Source organism: Myripristis murdjan, chromosome 19, assembly GCF_902150065.1.
Source record: "Myripristis murdjan chromosome 19, fMyrMur1.1, whole genome shotgun sequence".
In the NCBI taxonomy this organism is placed as follows: domain Eukaryota; kingdom Metazoa; phylum Chordata; class Actinopteri; order Holocentriformes; family Holocentridae; genus Myripristis; species Myripristis murdjan.
Window position 1 is genome coordinate 12,168,177 of NC_043998.1, and position 17,273 is coordinate 12,185,449.

General features: G+C 41.5%; 3 protein-coding genes across 3 annotated transcripts; 2 read left to right on the top strand and 1 right to left on the bottom strand.

The window, feature by feature from the left end:
• Positions 1 to 127: 127 nt before the first annotated feature.
• On the bottom strand, positions 128 to 3,583 carry gnptg (N-acetylglucosamine-1-phosphate transferase subunit gamma). Its single transcript, XM_030078074.1, has 11 exons — positions 3,406 to 3,583; positions 3,248 to 3,302; positions 3,088 to 3,155; positions 2,929 to 2,983; positions 2,692 to 2,775; positions 2,480 to 2,573; positions 2,203 to 2,317; positions 2,041 to 2,123; positions 1,733 to 1,858; positions 1,544 to 1,625; positions 128 to 1,435 (listed from the first exon to the last, which is right to left on the bottom strand). Exons 1-11 carry the CDS (start codon positions 3,524 to 3,526, stop codon positions 1,353 to 1,355), a joined length of 966 nt encoding a protein of 321 aa, XP_029933934.1. The 5' UTR covers positions 3,527 to 3,583; the 3' UTR covers positions 128 to 1,352.
• A 29-nt stretch (positions 3,584 to 3,612) lies between these two features.
• On the top strand, positions 3,613 to 6,768 carry tsr3 (TSR3 ribosome maturation factor). The gene is made up of 6 exons (XM_030078076.1): positions 3,613 to 4,047; positions 4,266 to 4,476; positions 5,402 to 5,595; positions 5,720 to 5,887; positions 6,236 to 6,290; positions 6,441 to 6,768. Exons 1-6 carry the CDS (start codon positions 3,927 to 3,929, stop codon positions 6,601 to 6,603), a joined length of 912 nt encoding a protein of 303 aa, XP_029933936.1. The 5' UTR covers positions 3,613 to 3,926; the 3' UTR covers positions 6,604 to 6,768.
• Positions 6,769 to 7,675: 907 nt separating this feature from the next.
• pdpk1b (3-phosphoinositide dependent protein kinase 1b) lies at positions 7,676 to 16,167 on the top strand. The gene is made up of 14 exons (XM_030078072.1): positions 7,676 to 7,845; positions 9,586 to 9,873; positions 10,084 to 10,126; positions 10,257 to 10,394; positions 10,608 to 10,752; positions 10,876 to 10,973; positions 11,122 to 11,197; positions 11,322 to 11,390; positions 11,481 to 11,577; positions 11,833 to 12,006; positions 12,827 to 13,044; positions 13,284 to 13,341; positions 13,693 to 13,845; positions 13,955 to 16,167. Exons 1-14 carry the CDS (start codon positions 7,822 to 7,824, stop codon positions 14,066 to 14,068), a joined length of 1,695 nt encoding a protein of 564 aa, XP_029933932.1. The 5' UTR covers positions 7,676 to 7,821; the 3' UTR covers positions 14,069 to 16,167.
• Positions 16,168 to 17,273: the final 1,106 nt, after the last annotated feature.

Genomic DNA, 17,273 nt, shown 5'->3' on the forward strand with positions numbered 1-17,273 from the left:
GTTGACGACCGTGCATGTCCAGGCCCATGAGCTGCAAACTCACTGATGGAGGAGGTTTTCCCCTTCCACTGCGGCATGATCATGATTACCATGCCTTGTACTGACGACTGACTTGCACATAAACAAAACAACAATACAGTCTGTCACCCCAAAAGTAAACATGACAAAACCAGCGGGGGTGTAGCTCAAAGTGCTTCACAATAAAATAAAATAAAAACATGAGAATAAATTACTATGCCTTTAGTTACTAAGGCAGTACTGCTGACTGAGGCTAAATGCTATTAAATCCAACCTTAGTTACAACTTGACAGGCTATGAATGCCAGCCTCTTCCTCCAACACTTTATTCAGCTGCTGAGCAAGTATCATTTATTCATTCATTTTCACGACCTGCTTGATCCATTTCAGGGGCGTGTGGCTGGAGCACGACCCAGCATGCACTGCGGCGGGAGCCAGGGAAACACCTTGGACAGTCTTCAGTTGATTCATTCTCAAAACAAACTTTGCTTTCCCCAAATGTGAGATGCAGTTCTCGGCATGTCACGCTTCTTGTAACAAAACCTTGGCAGGCCATGAGTGTCAGCACTGCTGCAGCTACAGCACGTTGTCAAGGAAAAAGCACAGCTCAGCATTATGTGTGTGTGTGTGTGTGTGTCTGACTGATGGAAAATGTGGCCTAACACATCAGACCACGGCGGGAACAAGAAGGCCCAAGCTGACTCGAGTCCCTGTGTGTGTGTGTGCTCATGAACAAACTGCAGCGTCATGGACTCAGGACCGTCTGGTTACTTTAAAAATATGAATTGTTAAAGTTTTAATTGTAAAATGTAGCTGCAACAAATATCTCAAAGTATGACTGGATAAATACAAAAACATCTCCATATGCTCTGTGATAGCAGACACAGGTAGTCACACCTGAGTGACCAAAAACCATTTTTCTACAGTCAAACAAAAGATTCTACTGCAGCACAAACCCAATGAGTTAATTAAAACAACATTTATTTATTCCACAACCTTGTGCCTTGTCTTTCATAGTGTATCATGGTTATTTTTAGCTGTACAATTTCTGAAGAAAGCTGAATGGGTGCCAGTGTTCCTCTCTAAGAAATGTGCAATTGGATAAAAGAAAGGCTCTGATTCATAAATTACTTCTTGAAGTTGTTAACAGTCTGTCATTTATCTGTGAGACATATGTTGTTTAGGATAATTTCAGCAATTAGCGGTATAGCCTTGATGATGCTGTGATCTTGTCCAGCCGCTGACGATGTACCTCACACTGAACACCAACCAAAAATCTTCAGATCCACTCAGGTAGATGACATCCGGGAAACGTGACTTCTTGCAGGAGATTTGTCAAAAGAGATCTGTTTTAAGGCCTTCGTCTCCCCTCAGGTGTCGATCCTTAACCGTCACACTGACTGGAGTCTTTACTTCATCTGTGACGTACAGAAAACGACATTACACAGCCACTTGTCATCGCACAGCCTGTAGCTGAGGGTTGATCTGCCTGAGTAAAGCCACACAGCCTCGCTGACTTTACTCACTTGGGTTCAGTTCAAAGGGAATGTTGTGCTGAGTGAGGAGAGCTCGCAGTCTCTCGATCTCTTCACTCTGCTTCACAAAGTCCTGTGCGAAGACAAAGATAAATCAAAATCGCTATAATGTGCACAGCTGATCTAGTTTGTAGACTATCATATGGTTGGTTGGTGGTGCTTTGGGATAAATATACACACCTCGGTGCATTTCTGTAAGGACTCATGGGTTTTGGAATGGGACGCAAGACTGGGATTCAACTTCAGTTTTTGGCTCTTCAAGAAACCAGCATCCTCAAAAATATCTCTCAAAAGATTATTGTATCCCTGCAACAAACATGCAGCACATGTATTTATATAAAGGCCTAGAATGCAACTGTAAATGAACAACAGTTTGTTAATGTGTTATTCCTGAAGCAGGTTAGTTCAGCTGAATGTGGACTAAATCAATGAGCAGCTCCTCCTCACAGCAGCAGTTAAGGTGTCTGTGTTTGGATCTTCTTTCTCACCTGCTCAGTGATGAGCCCGTCGTAGCGAGCCTGCTCGGCATCGTCCCATTCCTTTTGCAACTTCTCACTCAGGGTCGGATACACTTGAAGAAAGTATACAAATAATTACAAAACAGCATTATCCACACTGGTTTGCAATTATGAGATGATTTTCTGCCTTACCCAGCAGAGAATGTGGATGGCAGACGAGCGGCGTCTCAAAGGTCAGGGAGTACATGCAGGTGCTGGGCTCTGACACCTGAGCCAGCTTGCTGCTCCCACCACAGGTGAGAATAACCTACAAAAACAACAAGACACAAATTACACACAAGTTCTGTCCAGTTACAACATCCCTTACTTTGTTATTCATTGATTAGACCCCCCAAAATATATATATATTAGAACTGGCTATTATTAAAAAAGGGAAATTTAAATTGCTTCAATTTAAAACGTCACTTACTTTGGTTTGCCTGTTTTTATTTCCACACGCATCCCCTTCTCTCATCCACATGCCTGTGAACGTGTTGTTTGAAATATCCCACTCCTGCCAGATCCTGTGAAAACATAAAGGAGAAAGTGCTGGGCTTTCAGTTGGATCACTGTTTCCTGGCAGTCTTTCGCTAATTCACATCAGTAACGTGAAGTTTCTGCTGTTGTTGCCATGTAACTTACCCCAGTATACCACTGTAGGCGTTCCATCTAAATGACTGCTCGTGCTGAGTGATGTTGTGAAACGGGCAAAATTCATATTTATACCTGCAACAGGACCAATCACGACCACAGCTGTCATTTTTGTCCTTTAAGCCTACCTGTACGTAACATGCATCCAATCAGAAATCAACAGCTAAAAAATTATGTGATTCAAGCAGAGGACGTATATAGTGTGAATAAATGATGGAAAACACTTACGTCGACTCAATGAAACTGAAGCATTTCCCGGCTAAGCGATGGAGGTGAGATGGACCTTGAAGAAGAGTCACAAATGTTTTAATGAAGTTTCTGTAAATGCTACACGATATATAACTCTGGATTCTATCTGTGTAAAGTCTATTTAGTGAGGCTATTTACCAGACACTGGAGATGGAGGCACTTTAGGCTGTAGTCTGCTTCCTTGAGCCAAAAAGGGATTATTTAATCTGGACAGAGGAGAGGAGAGCCCGGTGAGGACAGAGACACATGAGACAAAACAACAAGCTGCACTGCGCTCATACTGTGGTCTTTTGTTTACCCGAATGTGTTTGGCTCTTCGACTATTTTCATTTTACCGGCGAGTCCATAGTTCACTGTGCAAAAAAAAACAAATGAATAAACAGTGTGAGAATGCTTCATCAGCCGGATTGACACAAACACATCAGCACTGAGCGGCACAGATCGCCAAATACTCACTGAGAAGCGATAAACACACGACCCACAGCCTCATTACATGACAAACTAGTGTAGACAAACAGTGCATGGCTGGAATATTAGTAAAATAAACAATAATCAGCAAGTTCCTCTGATTCAACATATGCTACGTTCCCGACTGGTGCCCCATTTCCTGTTTCGCCGGTCGTCAGTCATGTGACAGGTCACCTGATCAAAACAAGAGCTGCGCATGCGCCGTTCACGTATCGAGCTGCGTGTTTCCACAGATGTCGTGTAAAGTGTAGCATGACAGCAGGCTGCGAGATAAGTAAAACTAGTCAAACAATAAATATATGATGCTGTTGTTTTCATAAATAAATACATTTATTTTAGGGTGCCTAGATAAAATACTACATAATTCTCACGGAACGTCAATATTTCAAACTCACGCCTGTGTCACTTTTCCATGCTAGTCCGTTCAGCTAGCTGAAGCTCGAGCAAATGTGTATTAATACAATTAATACAAGCTGTCATCTGGGTGACTAGCAGACCACTGGGACAATATGGGACGTAAGAAACAGGGCAAACAGTTTCGCCCTGAGAGCAAGGGGAAAGACAAGCGGCACAAAATGAAGGGGAAATCTTTAGAGACTTTTACAGAGGAAATGCAAAATGCATTAGAAGGTAAAGCTTCACTGATTTATGGCTGATCCAAAGTCATGCTCTGCTTTTGTTATGGCTGTTTCATTTTTATTAGTGTGTAGCTAGTAATCCATTATATTACATTATTAAGTTTAGTTATATTACATGTAAACAAACAGAGTACATGGTGTGTACATATGTGTGTGTCTATATAGGTGTCTGTAGTGTGCAGGTTGTGAGTGTGTCAATGTGTTTTTCAGCGAGTCTTCACCCAGAGGAGGGAGCAGAAGCGCTGAAGGTGAAGCTGCCTTGTCCTCTTGCCATGTGGGAGTTGGGCCACTGTGACCCTAAACGCTGCACCGGCAGGAAGCTGGTACGCAAGGGCTTTGTACGCAACCTGCGCCTCAACCAGAGGTTCAATGGGCTCATACTGAGTCCAATGGGCACCAAATATGTGACGCCAGCAGACAGGTGTGTTGTGAGTTACCCACTCCATACTGCACTCACTAAAATCAGCCTGCAGTGAACCAGTTCATTGTTTATTATCACAACGAATAACCATTACCTGTAAAAATGCAGCAGAGAGGTAGGGAAACCCATCAATGGTACCATCGCATGTCCCTTCCACATCACGTATTGTTGGATCATTGTGGAGCATAATACAAACATCTGTTTGTTTGTTTGTTTGTTTGTTTCAGTTTTGTTGGCCTATCATGAAAGAATAGAATAGAATAGATTAGAATAGAATAGAATAGCTTTATTGTCATTGTACATGTACAACGATCTTTGCAACCTTCTCATGCAAAGTTCAAACTTATAAAAATCAGTAAAAACCGTCAATAAATAAATAGTAAAAAAAAAAGGGACATAATAAACACTGAAAACACACACACACACACACACACAGGACATGCCACCTGTTTTATAGATTCTTATATGACACTTCAAACATATTGCAAAAGTCAAGCCAAAGTGCCTGTTTTAGTGTTGAGTGTAGTTGTTGCTTTTGGATAAAAGCTGTATTTCAGCCTATTGGTCCTTGTTTGGATTGTCCTGTATCTGCTGGCCGACGGCAGCAGTTCAGTCATTCTCATTTTGATTCTGATTCTAATATAGCTTCTCCAAGGAGGGGAGAGGGCAACCAGTAATATTCTGGGTGGTGCTGATGACCCTGGAGAGCTGTTATCTCTGCTGTATTAGTTAAACTATATATGCTATATGCAGTCACAATAGACTAAGTTTGTGAGTCTATAATGTGAGAAAAAGAGGGTTTCTCATTGCACAGCAAATGTATTTTAGTTGGATTTTTTTTTATTGTTAAACCTGTCATTTGTGATCAAATTGGGAAGACATAATCTGTGGCCAAAAAAAGTTGTGTATGCTCTTCTATCTGCAGAGAGATTGTGGCTCAGAGTGGATTGGCAGTCATTGACTGTTCCTGGGCCAAGCTGGAGGAGACTCCCTTCAACAAGATGATCGGGTCTCATCCAAGGTTACTGCCCTACCTTGTAGCTGCTAACCCAGTCAACTATGGCAAACCATGCAAGTTGTCGTGTGTTGAAGCATTTGCTGCCACCTTCTGCATTGTAGGTAAGGCTAATAATGTCTTTGATGTCGCTACTTTAGGAATGATATGTTGTGTTATCTTCCTGGTAGCTGGTGGTAACTCCTGCTAAGGTGTGACATATAAAGTCTGTTATATTTGTGTTTGCAGGCTTTGAGGACCTGGCAGTGCTTCTGCTGAAGAAATTCAAGTGGGGGACAGTATTCCTGGAGCTGAATAAAGTTCTGCTTCAGCGTTATGCAGCGTGCCAGTCTGAGGAGGAACTGCTCTCTGTGGAGCAGGAGTACCTCAGTGCTGCCCCAGAGGAGGACGACATTGGTAAAATGGGAAATGTGTTGGTTCTCATACGATCCATTTTGCCACTTGTGTTCCTTTGTTAGTATATGAAGATCTTTTTATATTTCAGTGTGAAAGGCACAAGTATAGGTAATGGGTAATGTAATTTATTCATTATAAAATGCTCGCAGTGACGTTTAACCCAGAATTACTGACAACTTTCTCTGAAATTTTACACACATGTGCACACCCCTTGTATTGTGTGGGCAAGAATTTTCTCTGTATCTGGAAAATTGCCCCCTACTCCAAGAGGGATATATTCCTGAGGTTGTGACCTCTTCTGTTGAGAATGTTTTTTTAATGCAAGCTAATCCTCCATTTTACATGCAGATCCATTTGATGTAGACTCAGGAAGAGACTGTGTGAATCTCAACAGACCCCGATGGTAAGACTTTCAGTTTTGCTCATGTGGGCATTTAATATTTGATTCCTGTCAATGTGAGAAAATCCCTCTAGCCCACTGTATCTCTTTGCAAATTGTCCTGTAACATTTGTGTGTTTACTTACATCATCTAACTACCAATTCTATATTTAGTGCACCTGAGGATGAGGAATCTGATTCTAGTGAGGAGAGTGACGCCTCAGATGAAGAACAAGCTGAGGACGAGCAAACAGAAAGCAACAATGAGTCGGAGACACTCTCAGGTCACCATGAGAGGGGATCAAAGCCGATGTGCTCGAGTGGTGTGAATATATAGTTTATTTTTTTAAGCACAAGGAGTGGCAAGATAAATCACTTTTGTAACAGTTATAACTTGCCGCCTATTGAGCCTATTACTTTTTGATAAAGTATTAAAGAAAAGCCTGATTCAGTGGAGCATCTGTGTACATCATCACAGTCAAAATAAATATGAATGTTTGCATTCTTCCTTTATTGAATTTGAGGGGCATGTCGGGACAACGTCACAGCCCGAGTGTGATAGATGTGGTTGTCTGGATGGGCGTGAAGATAGCTTATAGGCCGACCAGTGAAAGCAGAGTGATATATTGAATGATAAACTGCGTGTGTGATGCATGAATGTGGCTGGCAGACAAGTGGGGTCACAAAGGTCAGAGAGTACATGCAGGCACCGGGCTGCTCCAACCACAGGGGGGAATAACCTGCAGAAACACAAGAAACAAATTACTCACAAAAGCTCTGGTGTTAGTAAGTTCTGATTTTACAGTTAGAGTGGTTTTGAGAAATTAGTTTACTCTTATAGGTGACATAGCTATGTGCAGGCTGTTCAAAACTCCAACTTAAGTGTTACATTTACTTTTATTTATTAATACTAGCATGATGTCCAGAGTTACAACATCCATCACTGTGTAGGGATTCATTACTATTACACATTAAAATTATCATTAAATTATATTAAGTCTTCAAATTGGCTCACTTGGCTCAAAAATCTTAGAAGTGGCTATAGCTGAAAACTTGAGCAACTTCTATTTAAAAGTGAAGGTTTGCCTGTTTTTATTTCCACATGCATCCCCTTCTCTCATCTACATGCCTCTGACCTCTCAGATGAAGAGAAAGCAGAGGATGAGGAGCCAGAAAGCAGCGATGAGTCGGGAACACTCAGGTCATTTTTACAAGTTTTGTAAAAATGTGTGGCCAGGGCGCAAAACAAACTCCTTTGCAGTGCGTTATCAGTCGATCAAAAAGCATAAACAGACCGGAACTGTAGCAGAGGGTAAGCCACATCTGCTGCTGTTTGACTATCAACAATTGTCGCCGTGTGGCTGCATATGAACGGGCTGGAGTTGAGTGAGGTTGTAAATGTGGCGAGGGGGCGGGTACAGGGACTCTCCTCTCCTGTCTTGCGGTAACATTGTTGTGGAACGACGTCACAGCTCGAAAATGAAGGCGCAGAGGCAGCCATTACTGGAGGATCTGTAATTATTTTATTCCGAATAAATACTCGAGGAAAACTTCCATGGCAAGAGCTACAAGTCAGCTGGTGAGTGTTGCGACTTTAACACGAATACCAGCTCGAAGCCGGCGCTAACGATGTACAGCGTGGCGGCTGTTTGACAACAAATTGTTCCATGGGGCCTTCATTTGAGCAGCGGTGCTAGCCACGGAGCGACTAGCGTCAGGACTCGCTAACAGCGCTAGCTCGCTAATGTTAGCCAACATCACAGCTAATGTTATGTTCATCAGGTTTCGTGAGCACTTGATGTGTTTCGGTATTCGCTGCAAGTCTTTGAATTGTGTGGCGCCGCGGTCAGTTTTGTCGGCGCTGTGTTATTTTAGATGTCTGTCCCTTTTCTCGATTCGTGTTTGCCAGTGATGCTAACTGTTGGCTAGCTAGGTTCGCGCTTTCGAGCGATGCTCCTGCTTGCTAGCTAACTTAGCCGTGTTGCGTGCTATCTAACGTTAACTAATTAAGGTTAACGTCGAGTAATTCGCCTGCCAACTTATTGACTCAATGTTTGGCCGCCGCCTTTAGCTCCCTCGTCTTGTATATGGTTATCTAGAGCTTGAATGGCAGATGGTTTGTGAGTTTGTTACCTGGCCAGCCTGCTAATTGGCTTGGCTGTTAAGTTTTTCACTCGCTGTCAGTGATGGCCGGCATCATTTGACAAGGCAGCAGCAGCAGCTAACGTTAGCCTGCTAGCAAATGTTACTAGTTAGCAAAGAAAGTTTGCACAGGCCTAATGTTACTCGAGTGCTCGCAATCAGGTTAACATTAGCTTAAGTTTATAAATAACCATCACGCAGTCAACCAGTATTAATTAATACACCAGTAGCCATATGACCAGTTAGCGATCGTATAATCATGTTTGAATAAGGCAGCTAAATGGCCACACCTTGGATTTGAATGAGAAGAGGCCAGGCCAATTGAACTAGCGTTAAGTGAGTCGTAAGCTAAGTGGCAAATAGTAAATTAAGCGACCGTAGGGTTAATAATGTTATTTGTAAAATAAATTGTTGTGCTTTTTTTTTTTTTTAAAGTAAGTAACGTTACACTATGGATCTTATAATTAGATAGTAACCATGCTAACCTCTGCGGTGTGTCCTGTCTCTGGGTCTTGATGCACCATTTGATAGATTTCTCAGCAGTGTTTGTGTTGCCATGTCAATTTGATTACACACATATACTTTTGATAAGTTGAGTGGTGTCTCCGCACAGCTGTCACATAAACATGAGCCACATAACTTATACCTCAGTTTAACCGTGGCGGGTGGGACCATCACTCTCAGAACCAGCTCCATGCCCTTTTCTTTGTATATGCTAGTTTATAGTCTTTATAGCCAATTGAAGTTGTTCTTTGAAAGTAGTTTATGACATTATGGTCCCTGCAGTGGTGTTAAATGGATGATTTGGTTCTTGTAGTGCCATGTTACATTTATTTTGGACATGCTCTCTGTTCACCTGTTCCTGTGTCAAATGAACAGGGGTTGTTACTGGATTGATGTGGTTACATTATTGTTTTGGATAATTGACAAACTGCAGCACCCACAAAGTACATTATTTATCATCAGCGTACTTAATGTTGATTGATTGGTCGTCCTGAACTCACTTACATCCCATCAGTGGTTATGAATAGAAAAATCTTTCGGTTTAACGTTACTTTAAGAGAATGTTTTGATAGAGATGAAACATATTCACGGATTTTTTTTTTAGAGGAATTGCAAATGTAATCCTGCTGAGTGACATTACATAAATATCCTCTCTCGCTGCTTCTCTTTCTAGTATGATGTTGTGCCCATTCAACCCAGCGTTGTCATCTGTTCCTGCCCACATCCATCAATGGTAAGAAATCACCCCGACTCCTGCTCGCCACTTGCTATCCCAGGCGCAAGTAGCAGCCACTGTCCCAGCATGGAGGGCTCAGCGTCAGAGGCCCGTGCCACGGGAAAGCCTGCCAGCCAGGGCTCAGAGCTCCGGACACAGACGGCCATCCAGGCCCCGCAGCCACGCAAGAAGAGGCCAGAGGACTTCAAATTTGGAAAGATACTAGGAGAGGGCTCCTTCTCGACCGTATGTAGCCTGCATTCCATTTAGCTTATGAATTATACCTTGATAGATGTCGCTACATGCTAGCATTCTTGTGGTCAAGATTCTTCAATGACTCATCTTCAGTTCATTTTAGGTGAATTGATGAGAAAGGGCTTAAATGTCAGTAGATTTGTGCTCAAGTTTCAGACATAGCAGTGTTTTTTGTTACATTCTGCCTGCTTGTTTTCAAAGGTTGTCCTGGCAAGAGAACAGTTAACAGGGAAAGAATATGCAAGTAAGTAACAATACGGCAGCTCTGTGAATAATATAAAGTGCACTGCAATTCCAAACCTTAAAAAAGTTGTTAAAAGTGGCTGAGATTGCTTGTAGATGAATCTTAAAATTGTCTTTCCCTACCCCTCCAGTCAAGATTTTGGAGAAGCGGCATATTATGAAGGAGAACAAAGCCCAGTACGTGAAGAGAGAAAGGGATTTGATGTCAAATCTAGATCACCCATTCTTTGTCAAACTCTACTTTACATTTCAAGATGATGAGAAGTTGTGTATCCTTAAACAAGCTCAGTTTCTCACGGCATTGGTTGTATTAATAAAATATCAATTCTTGTGTTGTGATTATGTTGCTTGCATTCATTCATGTATAATAAGGTCATCACTGATATTGTTCTTTCAGCATTATATACAGTGTTTTTGCTTATAGGTCCTTTTAAAAAAATGTCTCTGCTCCTCAGTGTGTTCCTTAACCAGCCTTTTCTCAGATTTTGGTCTCAGCTACGCTAAGAACGGAGAGCTTCTGAAATACATTCGCAAAATCGGTTCATTTGATGAGACCTGTACTAGATTCTACTCAGCTGAAATAGTTTGTGCTCTAGAATATTTGCATGCTAAGGGGATAATACACAGGTAAGATCATCTGCTATTTTAGTTTTTATTAATGGTGTTAACTTTTATGTTTTATTTTAGAGGAAATTTTTCAAACCCTAACTTAATTTCTACTGTTCAATCCCAATATTCCTGTCTTTGCAGAGATCTAAAACCAGAGAATATTCTTCTGAGTGAAGACATGCACATTCAGATAACAGATTTTGGGACAGCAAAGCAGTTGTCATCAGATAGTAAGCAAGGTATGTTCAGTCTTACTTTGACCTGTACCTCTCCGCATGAAGTATGCAGTATGTTTGAGTATTAAAAGTGTCTCAGAGTCATAGAGAGAGTATTTACTTTGTGTGAAGAATAGAAACTTATGTTTCCCCATCATTTTTGCATTGACAGCGAGAGCAAACTCCTTTGTCGGAACAGCACAGTATGTGTCTCCAGAGCTGCTGACAGAGAAATCAGCCTGCAAGAGGTGGGTTTTGACCACCATGTCACTCACCTAGTCGCTGATCATTGGTCTATTTTTATATTATTGGACTGGAGTGGTATAATAACTACTGTTTTACTATAATTCTTTTTATTGTTTCTTTTCTTAGTTCTGACCTCTGGGCCTTGGGATGTATAATCTATCAGCTGGTGGCTGGTTTACCACCGTTCAGAGCTGGGTAAGTACTGAGCTTGTATTATCACAATTTGCTTGTCATAAATTAATTTCCCCTCTTTCCCTCTGATGTTGTGTACGTGCTTTGTTCTAGAAATGAGTACCTAATATTCCAGAAGATAATAAAGCTGGAGTATGAGTTTCCAGAGAAATTCTTCCCCAAAGCCAAGGATCTTGTTGAACAGCTTTTGGTAAGTCATATTTTCATCAATAAAGCCATAGGACCATTCAAAAATAGTGTGTCTAATTTAAGCAGTACCATAAGGATGAAGGGTATTACATGCCATAGTTTTGTACTTAAAAGATGCAATGAAATGTTATTGGTGGTTGTGGACAAATAAGGGAATTTGGTAAACTGGTTATCTCTACTGGGGTTAATGGTATGTAGAGGTCCGCACTTCTGGATTTATTTGAAAGCACTGCCATGTAATCTGTTTTTATCTCAGTCACTGGACCCCTCCAAGCGCATTGGTTGTGAGGAGATGGGAGGGTATGATCCTCTGAGGCAACACCCATTCTTCGAGACCATCTCCTGGAGTGACCTCCACCTACAGACGCCCCCCAAGCTCACCCCCTACTTACCAGCCATGTCTGAGGATGATGAAGACTGCTATGGAAACGTGAGATCTTATCTTTACTGAAACTGTCCAGGTCCTCTTCTACTCTGTCATTTGCTCAGTCATACACACACAAAGCCATGTGGCAGTGGGTGGGGATGTCATACCTTTTGATGGGCAATGATGCCTCTAAGTCATGAAATAACCATATACACTACTCACAAAAAGTTAGGGATATTTGGCTTTTGGGTGAAATTTATGGAAAATATAAAAAGTTCACGCTACAGTGATATTATATCATGAAAGTAGGGCATTTAAGTAGAAGCCTACACTGGTGATTTCCTCATCTCAAACAATTTCTTGAAACAAAAGCCAACAACAGTGGTGGGTATACCACAACAAAAAATGTCAGTGTCAATAACTTGTCATGTGCCCTTGAGCATCAATTACAGCTTGACAACGACGTCTCATGCTGACTGTCTCTACACGGCGACTCAGCTGATCCCATAGGTTTTCTATGGGATTCAGGTCTGGACAAAGTGCAGGCCACTCCATTTGAGGTACCCCAGTCTCCAGCAGCCATTCCCTAATGATACGACCTCGATGAGCTGGAGCATCAAACACCTGATGTGAATTTTGCCATTAAACTCCTTGTTAGAGAACAGCAACTTGTGCAGAAAGTACTGAAACATTGAACAGTTGGACATGTGCATTCAAGAGTTTACAGAAGGTCACATTAAGTTCACCTGTAAAGGTTATAATGCATTTCAGGTTCATCCTGAAATTTCACCCGAAAGCCGAATATCCCTAACTTTTTGTGGGCAGTGTATACAGCCAAAAATCAGCCTACACTCTCGCTCACTGATCTTCTTTCCAACCTCAGTACGATGACCTCCTGAGCCAGTTCAGCAGCATGCAGGTGGCCCAGTCCAGTTCATCACACTCCTTGTCAGCACCTGAGTCCATCCCACCCCAGAGGTCCAGCAGCAACATTGAGCAGTACATCCATGATCTGGACATAAACTCCTTTGAGCTGGATCTGCAGTTCTCGGAAGAGGAGAAGCAACTGCTGCTGGATAAGCAGACCACTGGAAACCCCTGGTGAGCCTGTTGCCTCTGTATTCCTTGTATAAAACTGGCAAGTTTACTGTTGAATTCTGAAGTATGAATCATGTTTTGGTTAATGTTCATTCCCTAAAAATGTTGAAGTTCATTTTCAAAACAAATGTTATTGAATACAATCGTCAGATGTAGTCTACTGAGGGATAAATGATGCTTCAAGTGAACGGGGGATGAAATTTGTACTGTGTACATTAATCACCCTCTGCTTATTTACATAGGCACCAGTTTGTTGAAAATAACCTGATCCTGAAAATGGGCCCAGTGGATAAACGGAAGGTATGTGGATTCTAACTAATGTATTTAAGATTTTCACTTAATGTCAGAAAATTCAGAATTTTTGCAGGGAAGTTGAGGACTGAAACCTGTCAGACAGGACTCAGGAGGTTGCTGCCAGCTTAACTATTGCTGCATTTTGTAATAGCTTTGTTTTCAAGTTTATACATAACCAGGTCATCCAGCGAAAGACAAGTTGATTCAAGATCAGTGAAGTCACTTTTCATGGCATTTCTGTGTGCTAGTTTATGGGAAATGAAGGGGAATTCCCTTGTCTGGTGGGGAAAGTCTTTTGTCTGCTAGCCCCCTCTGTTGGTGGCTTAATGTCTCAACACATGTGGCACTCCATTGCAGGGTCTGTTTGCTCGGCGGAGACAGCTGCTTCTCACTGAGGGACCACACCTGTACTATGTGGACCCTGTAAATAAGGTCCTAAAGGGGGAGATTCCCTGGTCCCTAGAGCTACGCCCTGAAGCCAAGAACTTCAAAACCTTCTTTGTTCACACGGTAAATGTCTTATTTTTCTAGCATATTTTTTTTAGCACAGCATTGACAACTGTGTGTTGTTTATCTCCTCATTTGTCTTTTTTTCCTTTGTTTTTCCTTTCCTCTGTAGCCTAATCGAACATACTATTTGATGGACCCCAGCGGAAATGCTGACAAATGGTGCAAGAAGATCCAGGAAGTGTGGAGAAAGATCTATCAAAGGCACCAAAATCCTGGCCTATAGGAATTCAGTTCCTCCTGCTGCCACTCCCTCTTAGCTCTGAGGCCAATCACTGAGCAGAGTAACACCCTCTTTAGTGCCCTTCATCACCGCAATGTAAACAAACTCTTAGAGACGCTGGCATCTAGACCTTGTTTGTTTTCCTGAGTAGAACCGTGGGGAAAAAATACAACTTTGGATTCAGGGTTGCTTTGCTTGTTCTTTGTGCTCTCTGTGAGGCTTCTATTGCATTTTTTCCATGTATGGATGATGAGACTGCCACCATGCACATCTGCTTCTTGTACATTCTGCAAGGGGGAAAGAGAAGGGCAAGCTTGTCTGTAGAATAACACAAGCTTAGGTACCGCTAAGACTATCTCAAGTGCAAGGACTGGTTTCCTGCTTCTATGACACCATAACACACAATCCAGCTTTTGTGAACCAGAGCCTATCCTGATACCAGTATCTTACTTAAACCATATCCTAATCCTACATTGTATGTGCGAGGTGTACTCAGGCCCCACTTTTAGTGCATATACTCTATAGTTGCAACAGATACTGTTAACTGATTCAATCTTTTATCCAACTCAAAACCTAGATATATTTTCTCTCAAATCCCCAGCGTTCTCATGGTATTTGAGTTAGCTAGTCTCTCGGTACTTGCCTATTGCAGTCCAGTTTGGGTCTCAATATTACAGAGCAGAGTGCTGGTCTACAGTGACACATGGTTCTCAATCAGTCTCTGTTTTAGTGTGAGCGCTCCATAGACCGTTACTGAGGATACATTGCTAATATGGGCCGGGTAAACATGCCACTAGCTCGTACTCCCTAACCATAACTTGCTTATCTTTACTGCACGGCCAGTTTTGTAGCTCAGCCTTGTCCGCTTCTCTCTCTCCTAGGGCACTGGAGAAGTAGTTTATTCAAGTTAAAAGGTGGGTATTTTTTGACTGCATTGGCAACCATAGCTAATATTATTGGATGATTTGGCTGTTCTGTACCATTCACTGGCTATTTCTTTGTGGTGTGAATACATAAATTTCTTTTTTTGGTGGGATTGTCGGCTCATCTTCAGTATGTCCTATTGAAAACAAAATCTAATGTGCTGACCACCCCATGCTGAACAGAAAACCTTCATCATCAGAGATAAACATACACATACTATCATTCTTGGAAGCAATCACAGTAAAGCTGTAGTCCCTGGACAAGTTGGCAGGACTGCCTCATCAGGTCCTCATTCATTGGGAGTGCCCCTACATTTTTATTTTGTTTCTTTCTGACATCTGGCCCAATAGAAATTAAGCGATTGATTTAACTTGTGCTCTTGTTTTAGAAAGATATATTATTGTACTGCTTTTAATTTTGACATATTACCTTAAGGTCCTCTCCAAAGGTCCTCTTCCTCCAGCTGAGTCTGTGTGTGCAGTGTGTGACTGGAGTAGGTGAATAGGAACCTCAGGCCCTGGTGCCCGGGGCTCAATGTGGTTGGATGTCAGTTAAAGGATATGTATCTGATCCAAATAACATGAAATTGCTGTATGTCTATAAAGATGAGGAAACACTCTAGCAAAGTGTCTGCCCCTCTCTTGTTAGAAAATTGTTTGAATCAAGTTGATGGCAGTCGGTTACATTGTGTATGGAATACTCTACCGGGTTTGTAACTGACTAGAACTGTGATGTACAGACGATGTATTATTGAAATCTGAAGCAAGTAATGCAATGATATTAGGATACAGTTTTTGTATTTTTATTCTTGTATAAGGTTATTTGATGGCTATTGTTTAGCCTCTAGTTCATTCTGTGTTATTTAAATTCTAATATATGAATCATATTTGGATTGAAGTCATGTTCAGGGGCCATGTTGTGTATGTATTGAGATGTAAAGCCTTTGAATGTGAATAATTATTGTAAACTATAATATTTTACAGCTTTTTTCTTACTATATCATATACATTTTCTATTTGCTCAGTGATTTAATCATATTTCTGATAATTTAATGAATCTGTTCATTCTCTCTCTGATTATTTGTGCGCTAGGTCAGTAGATGTTGAATGATGAATTTTCCACTTAATGCTTGGTAGTCCAGTAATTAAAGCATGTAGGGATTTAGGCATACAAATAAACCCATGTGTCCTGTCTTCTGTTAACAGCCACAGTCATGACACAAGCAGCAACATTCAGTACATTAATGCAGTGACAAAGTATCCTTCCATCAATGTCTTGTATTTAAAGTTAGCTCCATAAGTATTTGGACAGTGACACAATATTCATAATTTTGCCCTTGTACACCACCACAGTGGATTTGAAATGGAGTAATCAAGACGTGACTGAAGTGCAGACTTGCAGCTTTAAGGGGTTTGAACAAAAATATGGCATTAACCTTTTAGGAATTAGAGCCGGGTTTTATGTATTGTCAGAGGCTCAAAAGTAACTGGACACTGGACTAAAAAGCAGTTTCATGGCCAGGTGTGGCCTTTTCCCTTGTTATTTTCATGACAAATTAAGAAAATAAAAGGTCTGGAGTTCATTCCAGGTGTTTGCATTTGCATTTGGTATGTGTTATCTGTTAATCAGGACACTCAACGTGCGATCCAAGGAGGTGTCCATGCAGGTGAAGGAGGCCATCATTAGGTTCAAAATGCAAATAAAATCTATCAGACAGATAGCAACAACTTTAGGAGTAGCCAATTCAACAGTTTGGTATATCCTGAAAAAGAAGGAATTCACTGGTAAGCTCAGCAATGTCAAAAGGCCTAGAAGACCACAGAGGACATCTAAAGTGGATGACCAAAGAATTCTTTCCCATTTGCAACATCTAGGGAAGTCAAAAACACTGGAGGAGGTAGGAGTATGCAAGAAAATAAATACAGAGGGTATACAGCAAGGTGCAAACCACTGGTGTAACTCAAGAACAGGAAGGCCAGATTAGACATCTAAAAAAGCCTACCCAATTCTGGAACAAGGTTCTTTGGACAGATGAAACAAAGATTAACTTGAACCAGAATAATAGGAAGAGAGAAGTGAGGAGAATGAAAGGAACAGCTCATGACCCAAAGCAGAGCATATCATGTGTCCAGCATGGTGGAGGCAGTGTTATGGCATGAGCATGTATGGCTGCCAGTGGAACTGGCTCACTGGTGTTTATTGATGATGTGACTGCTGATGGAAGTCGCAGGATGAATTTGGATGTTTGTAAGGCTTTACTATCTGCTCAGATTCAGCAAAATTC